This window comes from Sapajus apella, unplaced genomic scaffold, assembly GCF_009761245.1.
Source record: "Sapajus apella isolate SASKATOON/1434 unplaced genomic scaffold, GSC_monkey_1.0 scaffold22, whole genome shotgun sequence".
Classification (NCBI taxonomy): domain Eukaryota; kingdom Metazoa; phylum Chordata; class Mammalia; order Primates; family Cebidae; genus Sapajus; species Sapajus apella.
This window is the reverse complement of record NW_022436962.1, coordinates 25,249,911-25,265,836: the sequence shown is the minus strand read 5'-3', so window position 1 is coordinate 25,265,836 and position 15,926 is coordinate 25,249,911. Positions and strand designations below refer to the sequence as shown.

At 37.6% G+C, this 15,926-nt stretch overlaps 1 protein-coding gene across 3 annotated transcripts in view; it reads right to left on the bottom strand.

Annotated features, from left to right (window-relative positions):
• DISP1 (dispatched RND transporter family member 1) overlaps positions 1-15,926 on the bottom strand; it is a 166,296-nt gene that overhangs the window by 52,550 nt on the left and 97,820 nt on the right. For 2 of the 3 annotated variants that reach the window (XM_032289342.1, XM_032289341.1), the window contains exon 2: positions 10,454-10,979. In XM_032289342.1, the coding sequence (XP_032145233.1) occupies positions 10,454-10,962 (509 nt within the window). In that variant the 5' untranslated portion in view covers positions 10,963-10,979. Of the gene's footprint in view, positions 1-10,453; positions 10,980-15,926 lie in introns of those variants that run through there. The other variant, XM_032289343.1, reaches the window with a different exon arrangement.

Sequence of the window (15,926 nt, the reverse complement as noted above, 5' to 3'; positions counted from 1 at the left end):
ACTCAGAATTCATTTTAGGGGAGCAATCTTCTTGGATTAACTACGGTGTATTGTGATGCCTTCTCTGGTCCTTCTCCAGACAAAGGGGACTGCCTGCATTCCCCAGCCCCCACCCCCCATCCCCACCACTTATTGCCATGTTCCTGGTGCCTCGAGGCCTCCTGTTCCCACACTTCAGGCAGCTGCATGCTTGTTCATTTATTTTATTTTTATTTTTGTATTTTTAGTATAAACAGGGTCTCACTGTGTTCCCAAGCTAGTCTCTAACTCCTGGGCTCAAGTGATCCTCCTGCCTCAGCCTCTTCAAGTGCTGGGATGACAGACGGGAGCCAGCCTGGCCTGGCCTCTTGTTCATTTTTGAAAAGCCCCTCCCATCTCCCATCACACTTTCTCTTAGCTCTCCTATGACTCCATCCCCCTCTTTAGGACTCACACGACCCTCTAAACCCTGATTTTGGCATTTAGAGAGTTTGGTTATTTTTGCTGAAATCATCCTTCACCTTCTAGAGTATAAGCTGTTTGATGGCCGTGACCAATCTAACTTCACGAGGTTTTTGTTGTTGTTAAGTTTTGTTAACTTTTTACAAAAGAAGATGTATCTTGAGAATTTTTTTTTTTGCAATCATTCATTCATTCAACAAATATTTATTGAACTGTGAATGGGTCCCAGGCCCTAGGCTGTATTTCAAACTCCAAAATACCAAGTAATCAGTTGAATAACTGGTTTGTGTTTAGAAAAAAAAAAAAAGATAATTGTGTAGAGTCAATTTTGCTGAAAAGAACACAAAATATTATAGCAATCAAAACTGCCCTTTAAATGTTAAGTTTTATAAATTCTTTTAAATAACAATCCATTTAAGTTTGGAAACAAGATGCAATAGATCACAAATGCTTTTTTCCTGGAATTAGACATGTAGCTGATCCATAACAGTGTTTTTTTTTTTTTTTTTTTTAAGTTTCATTGTTTGCCAAATGTTTTACGATCTTTGAAAAATTTTTTTTCCAAAAAGAAAAAGAGAAAACCTAAACCATTTCTTTTTTTCGCCTTTACTCTGCATACTATCTGCTACACAACTGGCACTAATAAGGAAAGGGGATAATTAAAGAATATATTTGCTTCATTCCAAAATGTTATATTATTAATTTTATGAAATAAAGAAGGCATTGTTTTCTGACATTCATTATTAAGGTAAAAAAATGACCAAGGCTCATATTCTGAAATGTATTACAGAATGTACAATGTATTCCTTCAGGCACAGCACACTCTAAAATCTCTTCATTTATAATAAAAGAAGAACTCTCTCAAAGAAGTCCTTCTAAAAAATAGGACTTCATTCCGTCTGACTGCCAAGCTGACTGACTTTGGCAAGCAAGCCTGGAACATTTAAAATTTTATAAACATTATCCCTTTTTAAAAAGTTAATTTGACTACTTTAAGGAATATCAAAATAAATCCTGGTTTCAGTGAAATCAAAATTAAATCTTACCAGACTTCTTCTAAAAGCAAATATCATAATCAGATTATATACTCAGTGCAAAGTATAAAGGCTGTGAGTTTTGGGGGCTAAAGAGGCCCATTTATTCTTAACAACCCCTTTTCCTCCTCCAGAAGGCAAAGTGACCATTTTTTTCCACTTGCTCTTTCCTATAGGTTGGTCATGTGAGGTATGTAATTTATAAATAAGAATGAAAAGGAACACATCATGTCTTTATACAAACCAGGATTCAGTAATAACTTCATTTCTAAAAAATACCAACAGGATTAAGCAAGGCATGCAATAACAGCAACAACAACAAAACTTAAGAGAAAGTGAAAGCACCAAAAATGGAGAACAAAAGGGAGATTAATATTTGGTACCAGGCACTGTGCTAAGTGCAAGATAGCTACTGCTACTCTCATTTTACACGGATGTTCTTACTACTTCATGTTGTCCAATGAGGAAAGGAGAGGGAATTGAGAAAAGAAAAATGAATTATAATGTAGCAACAATGATTGTTTCTAGAGGCTAGCTATACTTCTCTATCCTGGAGAAAAACTACATTTTTTTCATTTATATTTTAGATCTACCTACAATTGCAACTATGAACTACATAAGATGATACTTTTTGACTCATAAAGATATACAGTGGCTTTTGTGAAATGTAATTGTGGCCTCTAGAAGATTTTGAAGGATATTGCCTACTTGTTACACAATGTTTTTGCTAATACAGGACTTTCAGTCCTTCAGATTTTTGAAGAGATATTTTGTCATTTCTTTGTTATTTAGTCAACAAAATACAAGCAAATCCTAAGTAGAATTATGTCAACATAGAAAATATTCACTGTCAAATACTGCTGTTATTCTTTATCATATAAGTTTCATTTGCTGCCACGAATGTTGAAAAGGGACCTCAGTTGTTTTAACAGAGTCGAGAAAGGTAATCCTGTTCAATAAAACTTTCTGCAGCGATGGAAACGTTCTCCATTGATGCTGTCCAATATGGTAGCTACTAGCCACATGTGGCTACCGAGTACTGAAAATGTGACCAGTATAACCAAATAACCAAATTTTTGATTTTATTGGTATTTATTGAAAAGCAAATGTCTAAAGAATGCAGTTTAGCTATTCCTTCTTGCAAAAGACACTTATCCAGAAATTCTAGAGAGGTAATAATTTATGTAAAAAATAAAGAGAAATGATTGTTTCACTATTAGTAATCTTTCAATGCTGAGAGGAAAAGAGGACAATATGAATTCTTTTTGTATTAATATATAAAACTTGCCTGTGCCTCTGTAAAAGTACTGGTATTTAACTTCTGTGCTCCAGCGAATACAACAGCTATTCTGGAAACACCCATCAAAGATGACAATCTATCTATGGTCACCCTATGCTAAAACCTAAGTGTCTTACCTTGTCCACGCTACTCCTACATCTCTGAAGTTAGGAACCAGACTTTGCAGTTTCCACCTGTCTCCAGCACCTAACACTTATTAGGCACTTGCTAAGTAGGTGAATCGCTAACTTTGAATTTCTCCATTCATTGCTGCCACATCTTAGAGAAGCATTTGAATGGACTCTGGGCGATCTGGGTAAAGCAGAGACTGTGGGATCTTTGTGAATGCTCAGGGGTCATGCCCCAGTGTTGATGAAGTGTTCAGAGTGATTTGTGGCTTAAATTTTCTGGCTAACAAAATAATACAATCAACAGGGCTAAGGAAAAGGGAAAGGGTGAGTCACCATAGGCCATGTATGGTGAAGTAAGACACTTTGGGAGATGATGCTCAGAGCTACCATTTTACCCCTGGATATCATAATACAGCATATACAAAGAAACAACAATTCTGGCGGTAGAATTCTTGTTTTTTTAATATAATTCAAGAATTCTCATTTCTTACTTTTTTTTCATTTTAAAAGAGGCCCCTTCACAGAAAATAACTAATGTCTTAAGGGGAAACCAAAAGAAAACCTCTGAGAAAAGTAAGTCAGAAATTGGAAAATGAATGAAGAAATAAAGAAGAAAGGAAATGTAAGTTACAAAAATTATACAGTCATAACATTTGGGGGTGGCTGGGACAATATTTAGTTAACCTTAAGGGGCTAAGATAGTCCCAGGGTTCTACAGTCCCCTCTATGCCAAGCATTCTTAACTCCATATAGCTCTAATTCCTCTAGTGCATCACAAGAAACATTCAAAATGGCCATCTGTCTATGAAATCACCTTGGATAAATAAAAATGCATTTGGCAGGTACCCAAAAATATCACAGGTTCCCTATCATGATAATGAGTGTGTAGCATTGCCAACTGTCATTTATGGAGTCCTCTGTTACAATCAAGAAAATTTCTTTGCAACACCAAATTAAAAGGTAGGTATAGTTTAGATTAGAACTCTGGTGTGCTATTTTTGGATGCAGAACTTTTTATTTATTGTGCAATAATCCCATTACTCTTTCACTTTAATATGGCAGTAAGAGGATCCCAAATGAGCAACTCAAAACTTGCTTCAACTAGCACACATGGAATGTGACTGGCTTTTTGAGAGGCATTTTCCAGCTCTCTGGAGGATAAAGAACAGATCATCAAATGGACTGTGTTCAGGATGTAGACTAGCAACACCCACAGTGACTCTCTGCTCCCGCAATCTTGTTCTCTTTACCCTTCTTACATGTTTTAAAAAATATTTTAAGGCATTTGTTTTTGAAAGCTTTCCCTTCACGACTTTCCTCCACTTTCCATGTTTTGCCTCTTTGAGTCCCTTCATTAATTTCTAGTCATCCTTCAAGGGCCACTCATGTTCTATTCTTCTCAGTCCCTAACGTCAGTAACCTACAGGGATCCTTCCAGGGGATCCTTCCTACCTTTCAACTGTTAGAGTTATTTATTGTTTCTACTGCAAAAGAAATGTCTTCTTCTACTTATTTTATTTTTTAACTCTCAAGTGATTCCAAAGATGATCAGCTAGGTTTAGGACTTGTTAGTACAGGTCTTGCCTCATGGTGAGGAGAGACTATTGTCTGCTTTTTAAAATTCCTTATTGTGGCTGGGAGTAGTGTCTCATGCCTATAATCCCAGGATTTTGAGGGGCAGAGGTGGGCAGAACACTTGAGGCCAGGAGTTCAAGGCCTGCCTGACCAACATGGTGAAACCCCATCTCTACTAAAATTACAAAAATTAGCCAGGCATGATAGTGTGTGCCTGTAATCCCAGCTGCTTGGAAGGCTGAGGCAGGAGAATTCCTTAAACATGGGTGGCGGAGGTTGAAGTGAGCTGAGATCATGCCACTGTACTTCAGCGTGGGCAACAGAGAGACTCTGTCTCAAAATAAACAAAAAAAATAAAATAAAATTCCTTACTGTTCTCAATTAGACATGTTAATTAATGGCTGAGTAATGTATATAAGGACAGGAATCTACAAATACAAAAGCCTGAAGCTTTAAAATGAAATCTAAAGCTTTAAAATAAAATCTATTTAAACTTCTTAATGTTTGGCAATAATCAAAACAGACATATTAAATGTGATCCTTGCAATAATCTTAATTCTTTTATACTTTTTTCTTTTATACTTAATTCTTTAATACTTTTCTTTCTTTATTTAAAGACAGTCTCCTTCTGTCTCCCAGACTGGAGTGCAGTGGCACAATCCCGGCTCACTGCAACCTCTACCTCCCGGGTTCAAATGATTCTCCTGCCTCAGCCTCCATAGCTGGGACTACAGATGCGTGCCACCACACCTGGCCAATTTTTGTATTTTTAGTAGAGACGGGGTTTCACCATTACTGACCAGGCTGGTCTCGAACTCTTGACCTCAAGTGATCGGCCCATCTTGGCTTCCCAAAGTGCTGGGATTACAAGTGTGAGCCACACTGCACACAGCCTTAATTTTATTAATTGAAAGACTAAAAAAGAATTTAAAACACACACACACACACACACACACACACACACACACACACACACACACACAATGGTTGATATAATGAATCTTTTAGAAAGATTTATTTGAGCTTAAGAATCAAGAGGGGATGTAATAGAGTCCACTCTACATAGCAAATAGCCTAGGTTAAAATTATGTTTTCTATCTGATTGATTCTTTAAAATATTCTCAATGGCTTAAGTGCTTCATAAACAAGAAAAACTTTAAAAAACACTTTCAAATACAAACAGGTGGGCCCATTTGTGGTATAGGTGCAAATAGCAATAAAAATTGATAGTACTTAGGATCTTCCATCACTATATAATTTTACTCTAAGGCACTCAATGTTTAAGATACCCTTTAAAGTAATGTGAAGTCATAAATACATTTTAAATATTAATGGAATAATATTTCATTAAGTACTTACTTGATGTTATCAATTAAAAAAAAACTTAAAAATTACATAGCAATAAACCACAATAAAGAAAACTAAAAGGGCTTAAAGTTCCTGGTAGAGATCAACCTCTAGAACCTTTGTTACGGTAAGCTCCTGAAAGCGTTGTGTAGAAAATGAAAGGTGAGAAAGCACTGTCCAACATCTTCATTTTCAGAATTCCTAACCAAGGACACATCCTGCACAGACTTTCTGAAACTGTCCTGTTCTCCAATACATAGCAGCTCTATCCAAGAGCTCATTTGCTTCTGTGGATATTTTATTGGTTGGGGAAAGGATGAGATAGTACCTCACTTAGTTCCTTGCCTATAGCACAATTTTGCAAATCTAATGCCTGCTGGCCTGAGTCTAACTGTTTCGGTGTTCATTCTAATATAACCCCCACCAGTATTGCCCTCAATGCATTGTCAATGTATTACCCAGCGACCTCATTCTTTCAAAGCTCAAGGGATATCACCCTTTCACTGTTACTGATACTCTGTAGTACTCTCTGGAAGCTCAATGTCTCAGCTCTGTTTACTTAGTTCCCTTCTTTCCCCACTTTAGTGAATGGCATTACCATAAACCAAAACAGTTGCTTAAGCCAGGAAACTGAAAATCAGTTGTGATTCTTCCTCCCTTCACCCCTCTGATATCCAATTATCCACCAAATCTAGTAGATTCCACCTCCTAAATCTCTCTAGAATGAATTTATTTCTAAATCATGGTTCAAGTTACCACATTTCTCACCTGAACTACTGTAATAAGCCTTCTAGTGGTCTTCATATCTACAACAGTCCTGACTCAATTCAATCTACTCTCCACAATGCAAATGATGAAACTTCCTAAATTGTTTCTTACTATGTTTCTTTTCTGCTTTAAAAATTTTAATCTCACATCAATTAGGATGCCTACTCTTAGAAAAAGGTCAGATAAAATAACAAGTGTTGGCAAGGATCTGGAAACCTTGGAACTTTTTGCACTGCTGGCATAAAATGGTGCAGCCGCTATGGAAAACAGCTCCTCAAAAAGCTAAAAACAGAATTACCATATGCTCCAGCAATTCTACTTCTGGTCTGGGCATATACCCAAAAGAACTAAAAGCAGGGACTTGAACAGAGCCCAAGTTCATAGCAGCATTATTAGCAATAGCTACAATGCCCAAAAGATGGACGTGTCCCTCAATGAATAAATTGATAAAATATAATATATAAACACACAATGGAGTATTATTGAGCCTTAAAAAGAAAGGAATTCTGACACATGCTGCAAAATGAATGAGCCTTGAAGACATTATGCTGAGTGAAATAAGCCACACACACAAAAAGACAAATACTGTATGATTCCTCTTATCTGAGGGGTATAGAGAAGTCAAATTCATGGAGACAAAAACTAGAATGATGGCTGCCAGGGGCAGGTGGCTATAATTTAATGAGTATGGAGTTTCAGTTTGGGAAGATGAAATAGTTCAGGACAAAGGTGGTAGTGATGGTTGTACAACAATGTGAATGTATTTAATGTCACTAAACTCTATACTTAAAATTTATTACAATATTAAATTTTATGTTATATATATTTCACCATAATAAAAAAAGATCACCAAAAAAATCACAAATCTATAATGGGTCCTCATTAACCTCAGGATGAAGTCTAGTGATTGCATTAATGTGGTTTACAATACCCTTCAGGACTTAGTCCTAGTATACCTCTCCTCTTGCTACGATTCTCTCTTCCACTAGGGTCCAGCCATATTGACCTATGCTGGACCCTTATAAAAGTATTTACATAAACTGTTCCCTCTATCTAAAAGACAAGCCTCTTCGATTCTCTCCATTTGTAACTTCTTCATCTTCAGCTCTGTGTATCCCTTCTTGATAGTACTTACCACAATACTGTAGCTGCTATTTGTTTTAGTGTCTCCCTTCCTACTAGTTTAAAGCTCTATGAAGGCAAAAGAATGTCTCAACTTGTTTGGAATTACATCCTCAGTGCCTGGCACATACAAGTATTCAGTAAACATTGTGGATTATATAAGTAAATGTAGAAAATAGGAAAGCAATCATTGAGGCACAATAAGGTATGTAACACACACAGCTGGACACATACCATTCCACTGCAGGCATCTTTAAAATATTTTATGCCTATTACAAACAAGTAACCAAAAGGCTCAAATTCTTGAGATAAAATTCTAAATATAAAAAATTTCCTTCATGCTATTCTACCGTCTTCTACAACTCTTTTTGAGGGACAATTATGGCAATTTTTAAGTCGGTGTTTTTCAAATTAAGTATGGAAGTGTTTTTATTTCTCTCACAACTTTTAAAATGTAAACATTGTATAGTTCAGCCACAGCCTTTACTTCCAAGCAACTTCTCCATGGGTCTCAATTCCCTCTTAAATAACATACTCTTTTTCCAGAAGGCAGTTAGCTTTTCATCATTCTTTCTCTTTAGATAACATATAAAGACAAATCCTGTAAGGACAAGTCTATGCACCCAGTGGTCACACGCAATCTGAAGTAAGTCCATCATGACTGCAAAGGCTCCGGTTCCAACAACGACCTACCCCACACCAAGGGTAGTGACGAGCTCAGCCCCGGCTATCAGTTTGTTTTTAATGTCATTTTATTTAAAATGTACACAAGGATCTCACTGCTTTCAGATGAGGTCACTGAGAAATGCCAAGTCAAAATCCTAAAAATCTTGGCACAACCTTCCATATTGAAAGAATTGGTTATTTGTCCATAGTTTTACTACGTTCTGATTTTTTAAAAGGAGGTATCAGCTTCAAAATGCAGAAATATCTATCTTATTTCATACTTTGCAACCATATAGTTTATTATTTGAAACATCAATATTTTTGATACTTTAAAAATCAACTGTTCACACAGCTTGATTCAAAATGGAAAGAGTCTAAAACTAGTCATGTTGCACAATGTTGTCAGGACAAATCTTCTAAGAAATGGCTTTGGTAAGCGTGGTGAATTTATCATATTCCTATAACTAAAGACTTTCAAACTCTCAAATCCAAAATGGAAAATGTATCCAGAAATTGCAGAAACATGCTGTGAAGAACTCTCCTCTTTTCCCCTCCCCACTCTTTCTTTCTGCTTTATTGCCATGTTTCTCTTCCTCTCTTTAAAAAGAGTGAAAGCAGGTAATCTCAACAATGTTCAAAACCTGATAAAGGTGAAAAGTATTTATCACTTAATCCCTTTCTGGATCTGACTTTTTTTTTTTTTTAACTTTTTTTGTAGAGACAGAGTCTTGCTATGTTGCCCAGGCTGGCCTTGAAGTCCTGGGCTCAAGCAATCCTCCCACCTCAACCTCCCAAAGTACTGGGATTCTGTAATCCCTGCAGCCGTGTGCTGCAACACCCATCCCTGACTCTTTAATCAAAAGTGAATTTGCTACATGCATACAGTAGATTGCTACTCAGCAATAAATGGAAAAACAAACACATACAACAATTAGATGAAACTCAAAAACATCACGCTGAGCAAAAATTGCCAAACATGAAAGAGTACACACTGTATGATTCCACTTACATGAAGTTCTAGGAGGAGGTACAACAAATCTACAGCAATAAAACTCAGCAGTGATTGCTTCTGGTGAAGACGGAATAACTGAGAAGGGGCATGAAGGAACTGACCTTCTGGGGTGATAAAAATGTTCTACATCAGACCAAAGTGTGAATCACACTTTTGTATACATTTGTCAATGCTGATCAAACCGAATAATTAAGATCTGTACATTTCCCGATATGCAAATTACACCCTAATTTTAAAGAGAATGCTCTTTTTCTAGCTAATTAAACTTTTTTTATTACTTAAAAATGTGAAATAAGACTCAGTTTCTACAAAGTACTTAGTATTTTCTAAAATATATTATCACTGCTCACCTGTATTGAGTGCAACTTAACTTACCCATGGAAAAAATAGCTGAAAATCATGTATATAAGAAACCATGGGCTGAGGTGGAAATAAGCACTGGCAACATTATCCATTTTTCCAGTACTTTTCAATCTACCAGATCTAAAAATGCTTTACAAAAAATATTTTTAGAAGACTCATGCTACAATTTACCAGTTTCATCTGCTATGAAGGGAGCTGCTACTTTCATTTGCTCTCAGCCTACTACATAGTCACCAAAACACACGAATAGAAATTGTCGAGTACAGCCATAAGGCACCACAAAGAAGCAAGGGTTTTTTGTTTTTTTTTTTACTTCTTTCTCATAAATGTTCACCGCTATCAATAACAGTAAATAAAGGACTGTCGCTTAGATCATCTCATCATAAATATCCTTCCCATGCACAATAACAGAAATTGCTAACAATAAAACTTTTTGTTAAATTTTATAATTCAAGGTCTAGCAGGAGTTCCTAACCAGTTTGCAGAAGGGAAAGGGGAAGGGAGGATTTGACTAAGAAGTCAGTGGATAAAATAGATATACTGTATTATTTCATTTGCGTTTTTGTTGGCGTCATACAATCCAGAAAATAGGCATTTTCATAGGGTTTCTTTCCATGCCACATTTTTCTCCTCTCCTTTCAGAAAAATAAACACAAGCAGTCATGTTCCTGTGGAATTAGTTGAATGCTAAAAGCAAAACTTTCAGACCACTTACCTTATGTTGGCTATGTGCTGTTGCACAGGCTGATGCTGAAAATGGTCAGGCCACGGATGATGCAGGCAGAAGGATGGAGAGGGCTGAAGACAGCACGTAGTCTGATACACAGGTGAATGATGTGGACAAAGAGATGCGGAATACTCGGAGTGTGGCTGCATGCAACACGAGGCCAAAGCAGAGGGTGCTGCAGGGCCAGCCTCGGGATGGCACTCTTGGTGACTGCTATGGCTAGTCAAAGGGTGATGGTAGGGACAAGGATGACAGCATTGGGATAACATCTGAGGCATTCTTTGGTTGTCTAAAGGCAGTAAGGACGATTTAACTGTGCCGTTAAGTTGCAGGCATCCATTTGGACTCACTTTTGTTCTTGTTGCTTCTTTGGGTGTGAACTGCTGGGCTGCACGATCTCCATCACAGGGACTGAGGCGATTTGGGTCAGCAGCACCGGCTGTGATGCTGCTATTACTCAGAACCACAAAATCATTGTTTCCATTGCTCATAGCCATGCTCCAATTTCTTGACCCTAAGAAAGAAAATCGTATAAAATTCCCCAGTTATAGTCAGGCAGGCAAATGTGTAGGAAAGACAAGTATGATATTTAAAAATAGCTCTTGGAAAATGAGGGTTCTTGCAGAGTTGTGAGGCAGCAGTGGAAATTCGGCAGCATCTGTGATGGAGCCAGCAACACAGTGGCCCTCCTCTTCCTTCCTCCAGCGATTTTATGCACCTTAAGAACCCTCTTCTATTCCCATTGATCACCTTTCTCCTGCCCACCTCTCCTTTCAGTGCCTTTCTTCTCACCCCATCCTAGATGCACAAGTAATCAGTTAAGAACCAGACCATTTTGCACAGGGGAGGGGAGAGGATACAAAGAGCATCCTTCAGCTTTTCAACAGTGTCATGCTTGGCTTGCATATTCTGATTTAGGGGTGACAGGAAAAATGAAGGGCCATTCTGAGGGCAATTAGTTGTACAAGGTTAAAATAATTTGAATAATCTTAAGAATGTTTTATATCTTAGAAAAATCTCAAGTATATATGATTTTTCCTCTTAGTTATTCAAGTCTGAGAATAATAAATTAAAACCAGTTAGGAAAGCTAAGAATTCTAGCAACCAAAATATCAGATGTAAAATTCTACGTAATATACTAAAGGTAACATTGCTTGCACATTAGAAAAATAATACTATGGGTGGGATTTGCTTCAAATGAGATTTTTTTCTTACTTTTTTTTTCCTTCCACCAAAGGGTTGAGGCCTTCAATATAAAGGAAGATCCTGAGATACTCAAATTACCAGTACAAGTGTGTTCAATCAACCAACAAAACAAAAAGAGACAACCTCCCTATCTCCTTGCCCACTGCACCACCCTCTGAGCAACATACACACAAAATCTGGAAATTCACAGTAAAAAACAAATTGGTCATCAAATGTTATTAGTCTATTCAACACACACATGAAAGCCTACAACAAAAAAAGAAAACTGTAATTTGGCTCGCTAACGATTCTGACTTGCCATTCTCTAAGCAGCCAAAACATCTTCTGGAGGAATCTGTCTCCAGTCCTTCCCCATCTCTGGCAGACACACAGGTAACCAGAAGAAATCATCTTTTTCAGTCTGAGTACATGGTAATCTCACTTGCAAACCTGGATCTCCCATGAGGATTCCTATGTACATTTTCACCCCGTGTGTAAACTACTCAGCAGGGGCATTTGTGAGCAGAGCATGCCCATACTAGGATATAAATTTAGCAAATTTGCCTTTCAAACAAAATTCCTCAAACACCCACCCCACCAACACACACACAAATTCAGTTAAATAAACTTCATGCAACATGAATTTCTTCATAAATTGCTTAGAGGAAAGACAAAGCATTTAAAAACATCTAAAAATATAAATAATCAAGTAGATGTCACTTCCCTCATCAGTCTTACATCACTTTTGAAAATGGCTTGGCAATCTCAAACCTCCTTTAATAATGACCATTGATACGGATTCTGAATTGTAGTAAATACAGTTGCTCTCTCCTTCATTAAACCACTTCCCAGTGTATCCAATGTAAAACAAATATCCAATGTAAAACATTCAAATAATATACCCAACACAGAGTAATAGTAGTTAAATGTATTATCTAAACTAGCCGGGCGGCAGGGTAGATATGCCGACTGGAAAGAGCATTGATCTGATCCAGGAGGCAAGAACTCTACTCATCCCATCATTTTCTAAATGTGCCATCTGAGCAAGATCTGCTCATTTACACTTCAGTTTACTGAAGAATATAACCTTTCTTTTGTTAAGAAAAGAAAAAGCCATATGCAAGTACTATGAAAAAAATAAAAGGACATTTAAATAAGGAGCATTGGACTTTTTTTAAAAAGTTAATTGAAATTTAAGAGGTTTAATTGTGTGTTAAAGTAGGAAACAATCACTAGATGAGGTCAATGCCATTATTTCCCAGAATTAGAAACTCTGTACAAGCACACCATTCAAAGAAATCACCGAAGGCACAGGCTTTTCTCCAACCTCCACCTGTACCTCAGCTAAGCTGTCAAGCTGATGGGATCTGCTGGGTTAAATGGGAAAGTCAACAACCCTTCCTGCCCTTTCCATAAGGAGGGTGGAAGGAAGAAATACTTCTAATTTGTTGGTTTGTTTTTACCATCCCAGGTTGGTTAATATATCATCTCAAATAGTCTACTTTTTCCTAAGTATTTAATTCAATCAGTCCTACTGATTCTGCTCTCAGATGTTAGGTAAGTTATGCTAGTGAGAGCATCTAACAATAAATGACTTAAGGGAAACTGGCTGATATGGTTTGGATCTGTGTCCTGCCCAAATCGCATGTCGAATTGTAATCCCCAATGTCGGAGGTGGGGCCTGGCTGGAGGTGATTGGATCGTGGGGATAGATTTGCCTTGTGGTGCTGTTCTCGTGATAGTGAGTGGGTTCTTGTGACATCTGGTCATTTAAAAGTGTGTGGCACATGTCCACCCTCCCCCACCCCAACTTTTTCTTTCTCTGGCCAGCTTCCCTTTTACTTTCTGCCATGATTGTAAGTTTCCTAAGGCTTCCCCAGAAGCTAAACAGGTGCTGCCATATTTCCTGTGTAGCCAGCAGAACCATGAGCCAATGAAACCTCTTTTCTTTATAAATTACCCAGCCTCAGGTATTTCTTTTCTTTTTCTTTTTTCCTTTTTTTTTTCGAGACAGGGTCTCGATCTGTTGCCCAGGCTGTAGTGAAGTGGTGTAATCTTGGCTCACTGTGACTTCTGCAACCCAGGTTCAAGAGATTCTCCCACCTCAGCCTCCGGAGTAGCTAGGACCACAGGTGTGTGTGCCAACCACGCCTGGCTAATTTTTGTATTTTTTGGTAGAGACAGGGTTTCACCATGTTGGCCAGTCTGGTCTCAAAGTCCTGACCTCAAGTGATCTGCCCGCCTCAACCTCTCAAAGTGCTAGGATTACAGGCATGAGCCACCATGCCCAGCCCAGGTATATCTTTATGGTAGCATAAGAACTGAATACATTGGCCTTCAGACAGAATCCCATTAACCTCTAACTTCCTTCAAAGATCCCTGAAATACCCCCTAGATCTGCCTCAATCTTCATGTTTCCCTATCTTCTGATTAAATCTGTTTATCCCAAGAAAAAAAAAATATTTTTCTTTGTAACCAGAATCACAACTATCATTGTCTTGTATATTTATTACAAATGTATCATTTTGTAGTCATACAAGAGTTAAATAGGTTCTTATATGCCAGCCAGGGACCTAATCATCATTTATAACATTTTTTTTCCACTTGGTAAAATGTAGTTCAAATGCCAAAAAGCTGACTTACAAATGAATTTTTGGAACACAACCTATTTTGTAACTTGGGAGACTTCCTATAATGAAGTAGGAACTAATAAAGAATAATTTGAACTCTGACTTTGGCTTGTATTTGAAGCAAGTCACATGAGTGTTCTCTGATTCCGTTTCTTTAATCACAACATGGGACCAATCAATTTGACCTCATAAATGAGTAAAAACTATAAGTAAGAATATTAAGAAAGAAAAAAAGAAAAAAATATTTTATAAAATATCTATGGATTATTTAAGTTCAATGGATGTATTTGGGTAGGTGTTCAGGTGACCAGCAAAATAGGAAAGCATTTTGCTCTGATGTCAAGAGTTGACCCTGAGGATCATCCCTTTCATCCCTTTTTCCCTTTTTTTTATTTTTTTAGACAAGGTCTTGCTCTGTTACCCAGGCTAGACTGCAGTAGCGCGATCATGGCTCCCTGCAGCCTAAACCTCTCGGGCCCATGCAATCCTCCTGCCTCAGTCTCCTAAGTAGCTGGGACAACAGGCATGTACCATCATGTCATGCTAATTTTTAATATTTTTTTGTAGAGATGGGGTCTCCTATGTTGCCCAGGCTGGTCTCGAACCCCTGAGCTCAAGAGATCCTCCTGCCTCAGCCTCCCAAAGTGCTAGGATAACAGGATGAGCAACCATGCTCAGCCTCCTTTTTCTTTAGAACTGAGACAAATGAGGAAAAAATCCAGTCTGAACCTAAGATGGAGGGAACTAACAGGAAAGAACATGAGATAGAGGAAGTATAACAAAAAGGAATGGAATAAGGAGTTCCTGAAAGAGAGTGTTAATACCCTCACATTTGTCACACTATTGTGCTAAGCATAACAGTATGTGGTTATGAATGCAGTGATAGTAATACTTCTGGTGACAGCTTAAAATCAGTTTTGGATAAAATATAATGAGTAACCTTAAAAGATAGCTATGTTGAGGCTGGGCACAGTGGTTCATGCCTGTCATCCCAGCACTTTGGGAGGCTGAGGCAGGAGGACTGCTTGAACCCAGGAGTTTAAAACAAGCCTGAAAATATAGTGATACCTTGTCTCTAAAAAAAAAAAATTAAAAATTAGCTGAGAGTAGTTGCTTGCCTGTAGTTCCAGCTAATTGGAAGGCTGAGATGGGAGGATCGCTTGAGCCCAGGAGGTGGAGGTTGCAGTGAGCTGAGAGCACACCACTGTACTCCAACCTGGGTGATAGAGTGAGATCCTGTCTCAGAAAAGAAAAAAAATAATACAGCTATGTTGAAATCACCTGTTCTCCCATCCAGGGCCATAACACATAGGGGAATGCAAAAAAAAAAAAAAAAAAAAAAAAGCTATTATTGAAGTACTGGCTTGAGATGTGATGGGCCCATACCAAGATATTTTAGCGCATTTCCTGCTGTTCGTGAATATAACATACCAATATCAATAAATTCAAAGGCTTTAATCTCATATCCCCTATTTTACCTTTTTGGCCAGCATTTTAATGTCCAGAATGATTTAGTAGTTTTGGGGCTACAAAGTCTTTGACCAAAAACCATCCTTTGATTAAATTTAAAAGTATACATTTCATAGGATTACTCTGAGAATGTAAAAATGTTTTGAAAACCATAATGGGCTACATATTTATAATGA